This window comes from Onychostruthus taczanowskii, unplaced genomic scaffold (genome assembly GCF_017590055.1).
Source record: "Onychostruthus taczanowskii isolate IOZ18803 unplaced genomic scaffold, ASM1759005v1 scaffold13, whole genome shotgun sequence".
In the NCBI taxonomy this organism is placed as follows: Eukaryota; Metazoa; Chordata; class Aves; order Passeriformes; family Passeridae; genus Onychostruthus; species Onychostruthus taczanowskii.
The window spans coordinates 8,807,072-8,825,305 of NW_024498462.1; the positions used below are offsets into that span (position 1 = coordinate 8,807,072).

The following is an 18,234-nucleotide window of genomic DNA, read 5'->3' on the forward strand; positions in this document are numbered from 1 at the left end:
TGTGCCAACCATGGCCATCTTCAAACAGAAAACACTAGCCTAAGAAAACTACCACAGCCACATCCTCACGGGGCACAGCCTGCCAACAGCCCACACGACTGCCACCAGCTCTGCACACATAAACCCTCCAACATTTTCTCCCCAGGTTCCCTCTTCCCAACATGCTATTTTTATCTGAGCACCTTTCCCGGACCAGAAAGATGTAAACAAGAAGAAAATTCTCTGGCATAAACACTGTGCTTCGGCCACAGCCTCTGCACACTGTGCTGGCAAAGAAAAACACAAAAATCTCTCCTAGAAAAGCAAAATAGTTTCATGAAACGCTTCTTCAAACCAGGAACCAGGTAAGACGGGCTGCAACAAAGTAGTAATCTCTTTTAATTAAAAAACTTGGCAATTAAAAGAAAGCAGCTTTCTTCCTGAGATGCATAAACCCCAGTGAAGAGCACAAACTGCACCTTCCAGGGCACCAGAGGGGTTTGCCATGGGGCATCTTGGAGCACACAAGGTAATTTAGGGAACAAGAGGGAAACTTACTGGGTCCTCGAATTGCTTAGCAATGGGAGAAGGAAGTTATCTTCATAATCTCAAAAGAAAGAGAAAGCAGGAGGAATGTGAGGAATGCAAGGAGGTTATTGCCCGGGAGACTGGGACTGGCAGCTCACTCTCAGCCTGGCCGCCGGCGAGGAGACACATCCTGACCTCTCTGGCTAAAAGAATGTCCATCCCCCCACCAAAAAAAAAAAAAACCCAAAAAAAAAGGTAATAAAGAATTTTGCAGCAGACTATAATCCTGATGCTCTATCCTGGTGCTGCCCACACCTGCGGGAGATGTCAGGGACTGTGCCTGTGCAAATCAACACACGTGCACATCCACAGAAGTCCCTGGTGAGTCCATGGGAATGGCTGTGCGTGAAGGGGACTGGAGATGAGAACCACACATCTGACACCTCTTGAGAAGCACTGGCAGTCCTTCCCCATCCATGCAGGTTCCAGGGTTGGCAATCCATGGCACAGAACCAGGACAGTGGGGTCTGTACGAGCCACCATCCAACACCAAGAGCAGGCTAAGACATCACAGACATTACCACCTCAAGGAACTGGGACCTTTCCAGCCTGCTGACAGAGGCCCAGCCCTATTGGGCAGATGCTGCCTGCACCACCTCCAAGACAGAAAATGCTCATTAGGAACCTTCTCCCATCGGAGCCATCTCAGACACACAGTAGTGATGCCTCATCCTGAACTTCCTTGGCTCCACAGGTACCAAAGGAAATACCATGGCAGAGGGGAGATGCAGAGACCCAAAACAGCACCTTGCTGTCGTGTTGGCCTGGCTCTGCTGCTGTTTCAGTATGAATAAAAAGCCTGTTGACATACGAAAGCCACAGAAAATCTCCCTGAAACTACAAAACACTACTGAAAACATTGTGCAGCTCCGGCCTTCTGCACAATGTACACACGCCTATTCAGCCTCTTAAAAAACAGCTACATGTCTAAGGAAACATCTGATAATTAAGGCAATTTTAACAATAGATAATAATTTGACTATGAATTGTATGGAATGTAATGACTGCTTATTCTGGCAGAAAAAACAGAACTTTCTATGAAGCGTCTGCCAAGGAAAACGATACTCCCACTCAGCCCGGACCACTGCAAGCAGTTGCTGCTAACCACATGCTTCAGGCTGCCGGCTGCTAGGACACGGTGCGCCGCTGCAGCCGAACAAAACCCCACGCTGCACATTTGCCGAGGGAAAGAGAAAGCACATTTCCCGGCGAGCGGGGCCGGAGCCGTGACTCAGCCGGGAGCCGCCGCCAGCTCCTGCCAGCAGCGCCGGGCCGCGCGGCCGCCAGCGCTCCTCGGCGGCCTGCGGGCAACTCGCACGCTGCCAGCTCCCCCCTCACGCTGCTCCCAGTTGCTAAATGGCATTAGAAGCAGCTAAAAATACTTCAAGCGGTTCTCTCGTTTAGTTTTCCGTACCGGCACTTGTGTTGGCGGCGGGGATGTTCTCCAGTGGTCACTTCTCCACCCAGGGGTGGGCAGGTAATCAGTTCATTAATTAGTCCGTGCCAGGCAGGAGAAAACCCTCTGCCCGCCAAGGACCACTGCCTTGATCGGACAGGAATCACTGCAAGTAGGTACAGCTGGTGGCCAGGTCACGCCACATCTTCAAAGAGACCTCAAGGATGACCAGGTGTTATCTGGTACTTCTCGTAACACAGCAAGTCCAGAGCTGCCTCCTGCAAACCGACTGCAACAGGCTCAGCAGTGCCAGACAGCCCGAGCAACACTGGCCTGGAGGGAATCCAGAAACCCTTTCTCAGTTGGAAGAGGCCACATGGAAGAGAAGCATGTGAAAAACTAAAGAAGCGTTTGCTGAACTTGACATGTAAAACAATGGGCTGGTTTTGGCTGGAGTAGAGTTAATTTTCTTCACAGTGGTTAGTATAGGACTGTGCTCTGGATCTGTGCTGAGCATAGGGTTGATGATACAGAAAAGTTTTTGTTATTGCTGAGCAGGGCTTACACACAGCCAAAGTATTTTCTGCTTCTTGTACTGATACACTGGCGAGGAAGTTGGAGGAAGAGACACAGCTGGGACAGGTGACCCCAAGTGACCGAAGAGAGATTCCAGACCATATGACATCATGGTCGGTATATAAAGTGGGGGGAAGAAGGAGAAAGGGGAGGACATTTGGAGTGATGGTGTTTGTCTTCCCAAGTCACTGTTACATGTGATGGGGCCCTGCTTTCCTGGGATGGCTGAACACCTGCCTGCCCAAGGAAACACTGAATTCCTGGCTTTGCTTGCATGCTCAGCTTTTGCTTTCCCTGTTGAACTGGATTCTTCTCAGCCCACAAGTTCCCAACCATTTACCCTTTTGGTCCTCTCCCTAATCCTTTCCATAGGGAAGTGAACAAGTGCCTGTGTGAGGCTTGGTTGCTGGCTGGGGTTAAACCCCAACAAACAGCAATGCAAACAAAGCAGCCATCCTGACTGACCGAGGGCAGGACAGGAGGACAGGGCACCCACTGACAGCCATAAATACAATGGGGACAAGTGAGCAGCAGGACATCAGGGCACACCCACCCACAGTTACTTTGGGCAGAATCCCAGAAGTCCAAAAATCAAGGGTCAACAGATTTCCCCTGCCATGGAGAAAGAACTGCTCTCACAAATAAATGCAGCTACTCAATTAATTTGGTTTAAATAGAGATTAATTACACTGAACACTTCACTAAGACTGAACAGAGTGCTGCTTGCACCCAGCTCCCTGCAAAGGCACACTCCAGGTTTGATCTGTGCTCTCCACCACTGCCAGGAGAGCAGTGCCAGTGAGAGCAGGGATGACACTCCTGAAGGAATTTTGCCAGTTTTCCACCAACAGGCACGATGGTTTTGGGGTTTTTTCTCCTTTTCAATCCAGGAAAAGAAACATCTAGTTCTTCCAATTAGCAGGAAAAGGGAAGGAATTTCCGCCTGTTTAACACCTGAGGGCAAGAAGCAGCCTTTTGAAAGAAAGGTTGGTTGGGGGTTTTTTGTTTTTTAAATCACAGCCACCTAGCCACCTACTGTGGGTCTCCAGATGCCACCGCACCAGCTCACTTTGCATTTCTGCAGCCCCACCAGACCAACCAGGGTAAGCAGCCCCTTCAGATGGTCACTCCGGGGAGTTTAGCCCTATCAGGACAGCTCAGAGACACAAGAAATCCATAAGGAACAACACATTCTGGGTAGAGTCTGAACAAAGTCAGTGGCTCCGGGACCCAGAACTTCCCAAGATGTGACCCGTCCTTGGGAAACTGTCAAAGTCATCTTAAAAGCAGTTAGAGGCTGGTGCTCTGCCCACACCACCTACTATCTACATGCTATCAAGAGTCAGGTTTCACAAACCAACTATGTAGACATCAGGTCTACGAAAGCACTGACCTCTCCAGCAACAGCAAGATTGCATCTCAGCACTGCCAGGAGCTTTGCCACACACATCACAAACAGGGCTAGAGGGGCAGCAGCCACTGAGGAACACTCAGGTACAAAGCAGCACCAAAGGGAAACGATTATGAAAAGCTTCCACACAGATTTATAGCAGTAGTCTGTGTTTATACCTCTAACACCAAAGAGGCATAAAAGGAAACAAGTTCTCTATGTCCCACACCACAAATAACCTATTTTACACCTCTTACCAAGCAAGCAGTGAGTTGACCAGCTGTGTGCTGCTTTCAGAAATGCCTAGGTACTTCAACAAGATATAACCTGCTATTTATGCATACTCTAATTAGGTCCTAAAACTCGTCTAAATAAATATTAAAGTGAACTCCTGGGTAATTATGGTGAAGGAACAGCCTTTAATGCCACTGGAATAGCAATGATACAGATAAAACGCCTGCTGTAATGGGTATTTCCTTGAAAGAAAAAAGTTTTCATATCTGCTGCTCCAGAAAAAAAATAAACGTGGCCAAAAAATCCATGTGAGATGCTATAAAACCCCAAATGACTCCCATGCCCTTCCAGTGAGGATGAGTTCCACTTGCTGTCACATAGCCCAGAGCAGGGACACATCTGCCTGCACCACACAGCTGCTTCACTTTGCACCAACATTTTGTAGGATCAGTAATCCCCAACAGCAAAGAAATTACTGCACTTACAGAAACAAATTTCCCACAGCTTTTAGGACACCTTTTCACAAAGATGCTAGGAAGTTTCTGTCTGCACTGTGATCTAAAGCCACTTGCTAAGATGATGTTAGAATAAAGCATAATCTATCAAATCACTACAAAAGTTTAACAAAGAAGTTGATGCACTTCAGACATGAACAACCATGTGTCCACACATCATTCCATCAGCATTCATGTGTCTACACGTGGTTCCATTCAGCCCACTGAAGCCTCCCCAAGCTGTCCTCCACCAGTTCAGTGAGCAGAGAGGTGCCACCAAGCAGAAATCACCAGTTTCCACCATCACTCCAGTGGGACTCTTGTCCAAGCACATGGCTCATTCCCTCACACACATTTATCTTGTTCCCAAAGATAGCCAGGCGCCCAGGTAACGGCCTGTCCAAACCACTTACTCTCCTGATGGAAAACACGCCACTTATCACCTGAAACACCATCTGAAATCAAAGCTTTGGCAACTGACTCTTTTCTGGAGACACAATACACACCACAGACCTCTTACCCTGGTGCCAGACCTCAGCCTCCAGCTTTATCACCTGGCCCATGGGACTCCAGTGCCCTGTGCTGATCCCACAGGTGACGTTCTCCACTCTGGGAAAGCTCAACACCAGCAGTGGGACTGGTGGTTACATCTGCCTACACCTGCTGAGCAGCAGGAGGGGAGATCCGGAGCCTCTAAAAACAACCCACACCAAAACCACATGAATTCACAGGGGCAACGTGAAACTGCAGCAGGTGTAGCACCCCACTCCAGGTTTAATTTTAAATTCAGTCACACTTGAGGTACACCACACTTTAAAGCTGTACACAGCACGCCTCCTTTAAAGACTTCCACCACCCTCTCTGAAATACCCTGCACAGCAGGATTACATTTAAAACACAACTTTGCAAGACCTGTTGCTTTCCAAGCAAGGCCAGACACAGACTCCCTGCACCCCTGCAACAGCAACATAAGCCAGGCCATACTTTCAGCATGTCATTGCAGAAAGCCCTTCTTTTGTAAAATAATCTTAGCCCTTCTTTTGTAAAATAATCTTACCTTGCTCATCACTTTTCTCAAACAGACAACAGCTTTAGAGCTTCAAATGGAAGCCCTGTCAGCATGATGTACTCCTGACATTCTCCAAAGCTCACCAAGTCATCTTAAACAATAATATATAAAATAAGGACTAGGTCAAACCTTCACAATGCTGTACTTGAGGGGAAGTCTGCTCACGTTCTGATCCTACACTGATGAGGGCTGGACTCAAATGCAAGACTATTTATTAGAGACCATTTTACAAAGCAGGCGGAGTGAAGGGGCGAGAGTATTTTAACTGCAACCAGTCAGACGTTTCTCATTAAAATATTTCTAGGAGAAGTAAACGGGCCTGCAATTTTATTCAAACAGATGTAGGCTAAATGCATATCATTAGTCTGACAATACAAAAGCACAAGCGACTGAAATGATTTTAATTTTGTCAGTGAAAAGGATAATGTATGCATATCTGGAGGGCACACCAATGGTAAAGATTACCCCCAGCTTCTATCTGAGCCGTCTAAAGGTATTTACTTGGGGTCTGTCTGTGTTGTGACAGTGTCCCAGACCGAAATGAATGCCTCCAACACTCCACATTTTTGAGCCATTCAGTCATGCATTTTTGTTATTGTTGAAAGTAGTGCGAAATTGCAGTGCATGAGCTGGAGTCCTTGGTGGTCTCCGAGGATTCCAGCTAAAAAGGCACTTCCTTTGTTCCGCGGAGAATGCGGTCCAGTAGGTCATTCAGAAGGGGAAATAAAAGCAGCGGCCCTGGGAGGGAGATGAAGGATGAAACAAAAAGAATAAAATGTTTTGGGTGTGAGCACATTAGCTACCATTTCCTACTGCTGCCGGCTGCGAGCACTCCTGTTCCCGGGATGCGCAAGTACCTCGGGACGAAGGTTGAGGGAAGGAAGAAAGAAATAAAAAGGAAGGGGGGAAAAAAAAAAAAAAAGAAAAAAGAAAAAGGGAAAAAAAAAAGAAGCCATGTCTCAGTCCCTCCGCTAGCAGCCGCCGGGCACCGGGGCGGGACGGGCCGCCCGCTCCCCGCCGGGGCGAACGGCGACCCAAGGGCAGGAGCGCCCGCGCCGCCGCCGCCGAGCCGGGAGCGGGGCCGGCAACAGGCGCGGCGCACCCCGCGCTCCGCGGGGCCGGGCCGAGCGCGCACAAAGGCGGCAGCGACGATCGCGACTCACCGCTGATCTCGTGGCTGGGCGCCTCGCTCTGGCTGAAGCCCTTGGCGGCGTAGAGCCTCCGCACTTCGGAGCAACTTTTGGCGCGGGGCTCGGCGGCCAGCAGCAGCGGCAGGCTGAGGGCGGCCAGCGCGCACAGGAGGGGCGGCAGGCAGCCGCGCCGCCGCGGCATGGTGCGGGCGGGCAGGGGGAGCCGGCCCCGCCGCGCCCCGCAGCAGCCGCGCCCGCTGCCCTGCGTCCCGCTCCGCTGCGGCTCCGCTCCGCTGGCCCGGCGTGCGGCGGCGCTCCGCGAACTTGGCCCGGCAGGAAGCACATGGGGTGGTGGTGGAGGAGGAGGAGGAGGTGGAGGGAGGCGGGGAGGGCGGCAGCCAAGCAGGATCGCGCAGGGCCGGGACAAGCCTCTGCAGCCCCCGGGAAAATCAGGAGCTGGGATCCGCCCGCCCAGCGAGGCGGAGCGGAGCCCGGGGCTGCCCGGCTGGCCGGCCCCGCGCGGGCGCTCCCTCCCGCGGAGAGCCCCGGCTCTGCCCCGGATCTGCCCCGGGACCGGCACCCCCGGCACCGGCACCCCCGGCACCCCTGCCCGGAGCCGGGCTGGCAGCGCTCGGCCCGAGGAGTTCCCACCTGGCACCCACGCTCCCACCCAGGCCAGCTCCGAAGTGCCCCGCGAGGGAAAGAGAGATTGCCCGGAAGGGCTGGAACGGCTTGGCTTTGCCGTGCCTCCTGAACTGGAGCTGTGGATGGTTCAGCTCTGCCCCAGGTTTAATGGGTTCACTAGGCTGATGAATTTTGACATCGCTGTGACAGGTCTGAACTATGTGCATGAAAGACTTGTCAAAACCGACATTTTTCCACCAATCTTCTGTTTCCAAGAGTTTAGCAGGGCAAAGGCCTCGGGAACACTGACATCAAGGTGCTCCAGTCACTCTCCATCCTACCCCAGCCCAGCACACAGACACAGGCACAGATGTAAAGAAGCCCTGCTGAGCCCTTGGACCAGAGTCCAACAGTTGCTCCTTGCTTCTGTTTACTGAAAAATCACACAGTATTGCAAGAATGACAGGAACCATCATAATTTCCTGAGATTGCCATGCCACTTACTTAAAGGGTCTGCTCAACCCTTGCTCCCTGTGATGGTGAGGTCTCCTTGTCCTTGTCCCCTGGGTGTGGGAGGTCTGTCCTGCTGCAGTGTCCATGTGTCTGTGTTCAGTGCTGTGTCTCAGCACAGATCCATTTTCCCAGGACAGTGTAATGGCCTGGTGATAACACCATTTAAGAAAAATGAATGTGCAGCAGTTTACAATACAGTACTCCTCTATGAGCTTCATTTCTCTCATTGCCACAGTGGGGAAGGAAAGGTGAAACGACAGCAAAGGAAGTTGCCAGCTTCACCCGCTTGCTCCCAAGCTTTTGCTACCAAAAGTCCGGGTGGATCAGGAGGAAAAGTTCCTCTATTTATTTCCACTGTGTGACCAAAGCACGGCCATGCTGTCCAGCCAGGCACTTCTCCTAGGAACAAGATGCTCATCCAGCTCTGAGCTTTCTAGCAGTGATGCTGCTGGCAGCTCACCACAGCCCTGGGGCAGCACAGGCTGCGGCAGTCACAAATCACACCAAAAGCAGGGGAAAAAAACCACATTGCCACAGCCCGGCCTGCGCCAGCCGCAGTGGAGAGGCTCGTGCTGCAGCAGGGCTTCCCTCTGCCTGGGTGCAGGGAGCATCCCCTGGCTGCACAGAAAATGGGCCCCACCATCCCCAGGGAAAAAAAAAAAAAAAAAAAAATGGAATTTTTTTTATCATGGTTTAAAAAGTCTCCACCAGCCATCCTGATGGAAAGGGGTGTAGGGATCTCAGTCATCCTGCCATCCGCTGGGGCCACTCACGCTAAGCTGGTGAGACAAGCCAGGCCAGAAGTTCTCATGAAGTTATAAAGTGTCCTGAGAGAGAATAATCCTCTAGGATCTGGCCCTGCAATGTATGACTGAGTTCTGGTTTTCAAAGCACTACCTCACCCTCCCAGCCTTTATTTGAAGAGACAATGTGAATTTTAAAGAGAACTCAGCAGGGAGCACTGCATTTTTTATTCCAAAGTGAGAGAGAAAACGAGAGTGAGAAAGTCTGTGGGGTTAGAGACAGCTTGCCATTTGTTGTTTCTCATAATCCCATACCTCGGTGGGATTTAAGAAACCTCCTGAAAAACACGGAGGGTTTTGTCAAATACTTGCTCAAGTAGTTAAATCAAAGGCTGAAGCAAAACAATGGAACTGCCTGAAAATTTTCATGAAAAACTCTTTTTCTTTTTTTTTTTTCTTTTTTAAGGAAGGGAAAAGTAGCCTCTCTCAAAAGAGAATTTTTTTCTCTGAGTTTTCTGCTTTCTCCAGCATTTTTGCACATCTGGCAGACCCTCCCCAGCCCCCTCACCCCAAACTGCTCGAGCAATTTCCCTTTCCCAGGAGAAAAAGATGGAGAAAAGCAGAGGAAAAAACTCATGGTTTAGTTTTAAAAAGACTGAAAATTCCTGACTTTTCATGTCCCCCAAAACTCTTTTCTCTCCGTTAGTATTCCTGTCCCCAGACTCTTCCAGCCCTATCTCAAGGCCTGCTGTGGTGGCACAGGATGCTCCTCCATCCCAGGTTCATGTCCCCATCTCCCCTACCTGGCAGACAGTGCTGCCTGCTAAACTTTCCAAGCTGTTTGGTCTCTACCTGCTCACACTCAGCTGTGAGTCTCCTCTCTTATTTGGGGGGATGCCAGCATGTCCCTCTCAGCAGTGTGGGCAGCCCGGGCTGGGCAGAGCCAGCTGCAGCCAGGACCTGCTGGCACAGCCATGGCTGGCCCTGGCACAGGAGACAGTGACAAGGTGACATCTCCCCCCTGTGTCTGCACAGAGCCTCCTCCAGCGTACGCCACAGGCCTTGCACGACCTGGCACTTCGAATTTCCGTCATCTCATTCAGTCAAGAAGTTGCAGCCCTGCCAGCTTTTCAGAGAGAAGGAAGGGCAGGGAAGGAAAGCCAGAGAAGATAGGTTTCTCCACAGTTTCTTTTCAGTTTCCTCCCATGTGCTGCTTCTCCTGCACAGCTCAGACCTCCAAGCACACTGCTCCTGCCCAAGCCTTCATCCACACGGCAAAGTTATGTTGGTTTAATTAAAACCACTTTGAATCCACTCTAAAGGAATCAGCACAAACCCTCTACGGGGCTGTGGTTAAATCACGATAAATCTTAGTGGTATCAACTGAGTCCACTGGCTTACACTAAAAATTGCTACAAATAATTGCCAACTGCACAGGATTCCCAGGATCAATTGTAACTTCAGGATGGCAGGAGTGGAACAGTTCTCTAGCACCGGCAAATCTTGGCAGCAGAGAGGAACACCAAGCCCAGCTGCAGCACCAAGTACATTCAAAAATCCCTCTGGAGTTATATGAGGGCTTAAGCTTTTGGTCTGATTTAATTCTGGTCCTGGCCATAGGTCTGCCACAACCCTGCAGTGTTTCCAGTCATTTGTCAGGGAATTTACTGGGGGTTGTACTCAGATAGAGATTTCAGATGTAGCTGTCTAGGAAAACCTGGCTGAATGCTATCCTTGGCCTGGCTATCATTAAGGATGATTAAATCCTACACGCTGGTAGGAAAGTCTGGGCCGCAAGGAGGTCAGAAAGTGCTGAAAGGGAACTGGACAAGCATGTCCTCCCAGCTCCAGCTCATCAGCAGGAGATGGCTCACTGTAAACCCCAACCAGGCGAGTTCCTGCGGCAGAGAAGCCGGGCTGCAATGAGGGATGCTCAAGTGGAAACAGTCTCCTTTGATAAAACCCCAGATACCACAAATTTAGGGGTGTTTAATCCAGGGCATCTGTCATGAGGATGGGGGATCCTGCTAGTTGCAAAATGATGGTCTGAGTCTGGTTTCTGAATATCAACAGCCTGATATTTTAGGGCAAGCAGATCTAGTGGTTTGTCATGGGCTGATGTCTCTATTTATTTGTATCACTTATTTTTATCCAAGGGCTACTTCACCCTATAGAGCAGAACAGAAACCTTCTGCAGTAACTGCTCCACTCTGGGGCAAGGGGTGGCTTGGTGGGTTAGCTCCTTGTTGCCTTCTGCAGATGGGCTGATGCCAGCTGGGTGTGAAGGGCTGTGCACACTGAAGAAAGATGGAAAGATGCTGAAAGGACGGGGGGATCGGGCTGGCTGTGCAGTGAGGCTGCTGTTAGTGTCACTCAGCTTCCCATGTCTGAAACAGCTTGCAGTGCACTGGGCTTCCTCTGCAGAGCTCAAGACCATCTCCATTTTAGGGAATGCAAGAGTTTGTCTCTTTCCCCAGATGGACAAGAAGTCATCCCAGCTCTGTCTCCAGGCACCACAGGGAGGAGACCTGGGGACACACGGCTTTGAAGGGCACGGGAACGCACTCACTTTCACAGATTTTCATGCCTGCACTCCCTAGCTCTCCCAAAAGTGACTGCGTGGCAGATGGCTCTGACGTGTAGCACACTCACACCCAGAGGATAAAAATATTCCCCAACAGATTCCTGGCAAATGAATGTCAGTCACCATTGCTCCATTGCTGGCCATGGCTTCCTCTCCTCCTCAGTCGCCCATCTGGGGGTGCAGAGAGGGTCCCCAGTGGTATCACACAGATCAGTGCTGACATCCCAGGTCCATGCTGACTCACCTGCACAGCATTCCTGGGGACACGTCCCCATCCTCCCTGCCCCTTACATCTGGCTGCCACTGAGGAGGGGTGAGAGGCAAGATGGGAGCCTGTGTCTGCCTCACGCCGGCCCCGCTCAGTGTGATGACAGCCATGATGTTTAATTCTCCATACACACTCACATAATCTTCCTGTGGCCATGAAGTGGGGCTGGAATGGGGACAGCTTGAGGCAGGGGGATTGAGAGGGACCAGTGGTTGCAGGGCAGAGAAGAAGATGGGCAGCACAATTCAAGGATGACAGAGGAAACAAGCCCCCAACTCATTCTTGCATTTTCATCCCTTCCCAGCAGCAAGCCCCTGCTCAGCCCTCCCCTGGACATTCTGAGCTATATTTACAGCAGATATTGCTGCCTGGGCTGATTTATTTTGCTTTTATTCCACTCCTAAGAGTTGGTTCAATGCTGGTGCCAGCCTGGGACAGGCACTGGCAGGGTAGGGGCAGAGTGAGGTTTGTGGATGCTGCGAGCATTGGCACAGCCAGTCTAGACACTCCAGAGTGTGCAGCCTCCTGGTCCACAGATAAGCTCATCATCCATCTGGAGGGGTCACAAAACTCTGGAGCTGCAGAGATTAGGACTGGGAAAAGCATCAGACACCTGATGCCTTCCTCCCTGGCCCAGAAAAACCGACCTCAAGCTCTCCTCTCCCTGTCTGTTCTCAAAATCCCTCCTCAGTCTGTCCCAGCTACTGACTCAGTATTTTCATTGCACAAAAGCATTTCTTAATGGCTAACCTAAACCTCCCTGGCCACTATTCAAGCTGGTTATCTTTTTCCTCCTATCTCCTGTACATGAAGAAAACATACCCTGCAATCAGCAGAGCCCAAAGCTCTTGGCACATGTGGCTGGCACAGCACAGCAGGGCTGGAGATGGCCCCTGTTGCTGTTGGTGGTCCCACCAGCTCTGGGACTTGGCCCCTGCAGACCTGGGGCAGAGGGAACAACCCCAAGCACTGTGCAGAGCAGCAGGAAATACTCTTCAGCATGGAAAGGAGAGAGAGGAGAGGCATGTTCAGAGCAGCAGATAACCCAGACAGCTGGCACTACTTAAAAACGAGTAATAGCTACAGATCACCTGAACCCCCTGGTGCCAGCTAAAACACTGTGGAGCAGAGCCAGGAGAAGAGGGAGCCTGTTGCCCCAGAGGTGTCAGCAAGGCCATCCCAGTCCCCTCTGATGCTGGCCATCACCTCTCACGGCAGGTGCTGCCTGTGGGCAGGCAGCTGGTTCCCACAGCAGCACTGGTTTCCATCTCAGGCCGTGCTGTGCTTCTCCAGGATGGAGCTGCACTGTGATGGCCAGCAGAGAGGCCAGAGCTGGTTTTTAGCAACTTGGGCAGATCAGTGTGAGCTTACCAGGGGGAGCTCCAGAGGTCTTAATTACTGCAACCAGCACTTCATCTGGGGCCTTTCATTCCCCTGAAGCACTTCCACCTGGGCACCAGTCCAGCAAGCGTTTGGTTTGTACACATCTGCCTCGTTCCAGCAGGGATGCACGTCACTGCCTTTGAGGTTTTTGTTAGCAGAGGGGAGCAGAAGTGGCCAACTCCTTTTATATCACCTGAGATGCAGAAGGCAAAACAGGTCAAAGGAGAGCAGAGGGAGCACCAGCTTGAGCAGGACATGACCCAGTCCTGTTCTGTGCCAGGCTTCAGTATCAATAAAATAATGATACATACAAAAAATAATGATGAAACTTTTTTTTTTATCCTCAGGCACTCTTTTAGTTCTGTTTATAGGCTATTTCAAAAGAATTTGTAAACACAGAGTGGAAAATGTGTGTGCTACACAGGTGGAAGTAAACAGAACCCGCTTAGAAGACCTAGTGCTGCAGGCAGAAGGTCCTGGCAGCCCACACTGCTCACCCTTGGGATCACCTGGCTGGACAGGCTGGTGTGGCTCCTCTTCCCAACAGGGCACTGCTGGGAGCAAAACCCATGAAGGAGCATGCTGGCAGAATGGGATGCAGGATGAGTGTTGGCTTAAGTCCTGCTCCTTGACAGGACTCACCAGACTTTGCCTTGGACCAAAGTGACCACAGCTCCTGTCCCCCTCCCAGATTCAATGCCCATCAGAGGGCATAATGTGGGTCCCAGAGGGTGCAAACCTCCTCACCATGCCAGCCCCTAAATGGACTAAGCACCATCCATACCACGGCAGGGATGTACATCCCTTGCCTTTGGCTCCATCCTCCTTGTCCAGCAGGGCTGGGGCAGCACACTGGCTGACAGACATTCATGGTTATATCATTGCTGCTTGAAATCCTTTTTTTTTTCTTTTTTTAATCTTCTTTTTTCATTCTCATCCATTCTTGCCCCTCACCCCCCATGGTTTAAAGTTTTCAAATGAAAATATTCAAGTTGTGACTTGCGGGTAGTGAGTCGGGGCTTGCAAGGAAAGTGGGAGGGAGGAGAGAGGAAAAGAAAGAGTGATCGGCTCAGAATGCCAGCAATTGTTTTTATCCTTTCCAGATGAAGGAAAAAGATCATGTTATTTGTTCAGCATACAGTTCCAGATTTTCAGGAATGAAATCTGAGAGCAACATGTCAACGGTCTGTCTTGAGAGCCGGGGTGGATGGCGGCCTTTGTGCTCCCAAACACCAGCAGGGCCAGCACGCTCAGCTGAGGAAAAAAAAAGGCTCCATTCTCACACTCTGAAGTGGTGGCATTAGATATCAGCAAGATAATGGGCCCAAGGCCTAGCCCTATTTCTTCTCCCAACCCAACGGCCCCAGGCTGCTGGCTTTGATCTACTCATTTATTTGCCTTTTCCTCTCACAGATGATATTTTTAACCGATATTGCGGTTTGGGCATAGACTGGGGAGAAAGGAGGGGGGAAAAAATGAAAGTCATTTTACTTCAACAGCTGATCAGGAGAGAAGAAAGGAGAAAAAAAAAAAAAAAAGATAAAAAAAAGAAAAACCCAGCCATTGGTTAGCCTGCAGGTCGATGTTTCCTGCTGTAAATCAGGCAGGACACGGTGGTCTCGCAGCTGGAGGGAGATCCCGCTTCAGCCCGGGCAGACATTGAGGGCTGAGTGCCTGGACAGCCCAGACCCAGGGCATTTGCACTTGAATCCCCAGGGAGCAGGAGGGAGATAGCGGGGTCAGCGAGGTGGCCAGTGGCGAGATTCAGCAGGGCTGATTGATGTGCAGGCCGGGTGGGTGGTCCTGCATGGCATGGGGACAGAGGGAGCACCACTGTCCCCTTGATGTGTCCACAGCTGCCCTTCCCCTGCCTTCCCCTGCCACTGCAGCAGGCAGGCTGGGAGCACCCATGGCTTTCAGATACATCCAGGGCAGGGTGGGTGAAGAATTAAGAGAGGGAGACAGCAAAAAAAATAAAAGGACTTTTCTTGATACCTTATTCGACTTCCCACAGCCTATGGGGAGCAATGCTCAGCATCCCCAGGTGCACAGGCTGGGAACCTCCCAGGATGACCAGGGCAGGGCTGGGCACAGCCCCACCTCTCCTTCCTCTGGAAAAACGTGTCTTGGAGGAGGTGGAGACTCTGCAAAACACCCTCTGCAGAGCCTGTCACTGGAGGACCTGGCATCCTGCTGGCTGTTATGTCCACAGTTTGCACTCTTGGTTCCATCTTGTTCTGAAAGAGCAGCTCCAGGGATGTCCTCTCTGTGCCGTGCTCAGACCTCCCTTCCAAAACTGGCTCTGTGCAAAATCACCAGCACCCTCCCCTGCCCCCCAAACAACCAGCTCTCGTGGATTCCATGGTGCAGATGCTCACCATAGATTCTTGTACAAGGGGGGAAAAAAACCACTCAGCACTTTTTGTCGTTAATGGGCAAAAAAATGTTCCCTGTGGAAAAGGGAAAAAAAAACACTCAGCTCTTTTTGTCGTTAATGGGCAAAAAAATGTTCCCTGTGGAAAATGTCCTTGTGACTCACATCTCTGTTTTGGTTGAGAAAGCGAAGCATCAGGTAGCTGTGTGCCTGCTCTTCTCCTGTGACATGGGTCTTTCTGCCTGAAAGTAACTGTAAGCAGTGCTGAGATCCTCCAATTTAGGTTTCACAATACTTCATGTAAGTGCCCGGCACTTGAAATTGTTTTCTCAGCTCTTTAAAGAAGTTTGGTTTTTTCCCCAAGTCCCACAGCTGCAGTGGGAAAACTGAAAATTCACACCCAAATCATGCAAAAAACAGATGGCAGGAATGGACATCCAAATTAATTATTTCTTAATTTAAAAATTCTTTAAAATTTAATTTGGTCTTAAGGCAGGCCTGGCTCTGCCAGCCAGCTCAGACACTGCTGGGATAACAACACTGTGACATTTACAATGACACCAGCTCCTATGGGTGGTTTTTTTCCCAGAGCCTGTTAGCTGGCACACATGTCCCAGAGACACAGATATGCTCCTAAATCACCTAAGCCACATCTCAGCTGCAGGACCTGGTGCAGAATGGGCTTCTCCTTTGCTGGGACATGGTGCAGCCTCAGTCTGTCCCTTGCCAGAGATGGGTTGTGCAGAAAGGTGTGTCCCTGTGACAGCAGTGCTGGGTAGGGGATGTTCTCAGCCCCCAGAAGTGTGCTTGAAAAGCAGGAGCATCCAGCCTCTCTCTGAGGGACGCTTTCAAGTGGAAAAAATATAAAAACAAAAGGGTTTAATTAGCCTGCACATCACCATTGGGATGTACCTGCCCAGGACCCCATGGAGGAGAGGAGACTGAGGGGAAAAAGAGCATGGGAACATGACAGGAGGTGAAGCATCAGCACCTTCCCACTCTGTGAGCCTCTCAGGGCTCATCACACTCAGGAACACTGAGCCAATTATGTTTTAACAGTCTGTCTAACCATGACTATTTTGGGATGGAGCACCACAAACTGCACAAATCCCTTGGCCAAACACTACCCAGGGACAGGTAACATTGGTGGAGAGCCCTTGAAAGAGGCAGAGCAGGTTTGGCTGGGCTGACATGCAGAGCATTCCCTCGTCCCTCCTGCATGCTCCAGACACCCTCTGAAGAACACTCTGGCCGTGGCTTGCTCTGACCTTCCTCTGCACGTCCGGCAGCAGTGATTTCACTGCCCCTGCCTGCAGCCAGCTCTTCCCTTGGGTCTCACAGTGATAACAGAACATACAGGGCTCAGGAGCAAGTCCTGTGCAGCAGCCCAGAGCCCATCCAGGCACTCCTGACAGCCCTGCAAACCATCCACAGCCCATCCCACGCTGTCAGGAACAAGATCAAGAGCAGAACCTTAACCAAAATGCCATGTGAGGCTGTGTGAAAGAGGTGGTAAAAGGAGAATCCACTTATCCCACAGTCAGCAGACAGGAACATGAGGATCTTCAGTTATTCCTTTAGAGATTGGATTAGCAGGTCAAGACCACAATAACCAGGAGCTTCTGCCAGACAGTCACCAGAGATGGAGTCTGGCAGCCCATGAGGCAGTGGGATCAATCAGTCTCCTTAAAAATAATTAAATGATCTGTCTATACCATGCTTAAAATGATCACTCTTCAAAGGCTGTAAAAACAAATTTCAGGCAAGAAGCATGGAAACTGCACAGAGGTTTGAGTGTGTGTACAGGATGAGCTACAGAGCAGTGGTGGTTGTTGTTGTTATTATTGCTGTTATTATTATATCCTCACGTACAAGGGCTCTTTGCCCCCTGCGAGTGAGTGACTGTTGTGGAGGTCTTTGCAGAGGGAGGTGACACCAAGAGCCACACAGAGAGCAGCTGGGGGTTCCCTCCTTCCCTCGGTGCTCACACCCTACCTGCACTCTGTGCTGAGACCTGCCCGTGCTCCTGCCTCTCCCTCATCCCTTGCTTGGTCCCCCAAAACTGGGATTTTGGCTCATGCCACCTGCAGCAGCCACTGCCATCTCCCCTCTGTGCCTGTCACCTGCAGCCCTGAAGCAGTGGCCCCACAGGGGGATGAGTGAGTCCCCAACTTCAGTGGGCTCGTCTGGCCCTGGAAAGGCATAAATTATTAGTGGTGAAACTTCAGCCTCGTGATGCAGCAACAGTGTGAGGGGAAGCAACAGCTTCCTCTTGAGCATCACCACAGAGCTGGAGCTGGGACACTGATGACAAGAGTTTTTCTCCACTTTTCTGCTCTTTTTTACATTTTTAAAGAAACTTTTTTTTGCAGTCACGCATTTGGTGTCTGGAGGGTGGTTTCCATAAACGTGGCACAGCTTTTATAATACTAAATAAAGCAGCATGCAAATCCTATCTCCACATTTGCAGACTTGGAGTGTTTAAAAGGTGCAAGACCCATGTCTCTAGTTATTCTTTCACCAGCAGATATGCTGCTGCTAAACATTTGTCTCCAAGCTGTGTGACACAGCCACCCTGTGCAGCCAGGCTCATTTCCCTTCTGCTGGATCACCTCCAGCTTTAAGGCAATCCCTGTTATGTTAATGAAATTTCTCCCTCCCAAAGCAGCTTTGTGTTATGGCCCTCTGGGGCTGGTCAAACCCCAGCATCATCCTCATATGCCAGAGCAGAGCCTCGTGCCATGGATTTCCTCCCATTTGAGACACTCAACAAGCTGTTACCTCTGCCATGGCTTGAAAAGTGGGTCACCATTTCCTAGCCCAGGCCTTGGTGTCCTTTGCTCTGTGTGGAGCATCCCAAGGCAGTGAAAGGGCACGTAGCTGGATTGC

At 50.7% G+C, this 18,234-nt stretch overlaps 1 protein-coding gene across 1 annotated transcript in view; it reads right to left on the minus strand.

Moving 5' to 3' along the window:
• GPC4 (glypican 4) overlaps positions 1 to 7,082 on the minus strand; it is a 66,824-nt gene extending 59,742 nt beyond the window's left edge. Inside the window, exon 1 of the mRNA XM_041396605.1 lies at positions 6,890 to 7,082. Within this exon, the coding sequence (XP_041252539.1) occupies positions 6,890 to 7,058 (169 nt within the window). The 5' untranslated portion in view covers positions 7,059 to 7,082. The remainder of the gene's footprint in view (positions 1 to 6,889) is intronic.
• Between the last annotated feature and the right edge of the window lie 11,152 nt (positions 7,083 to 18,234).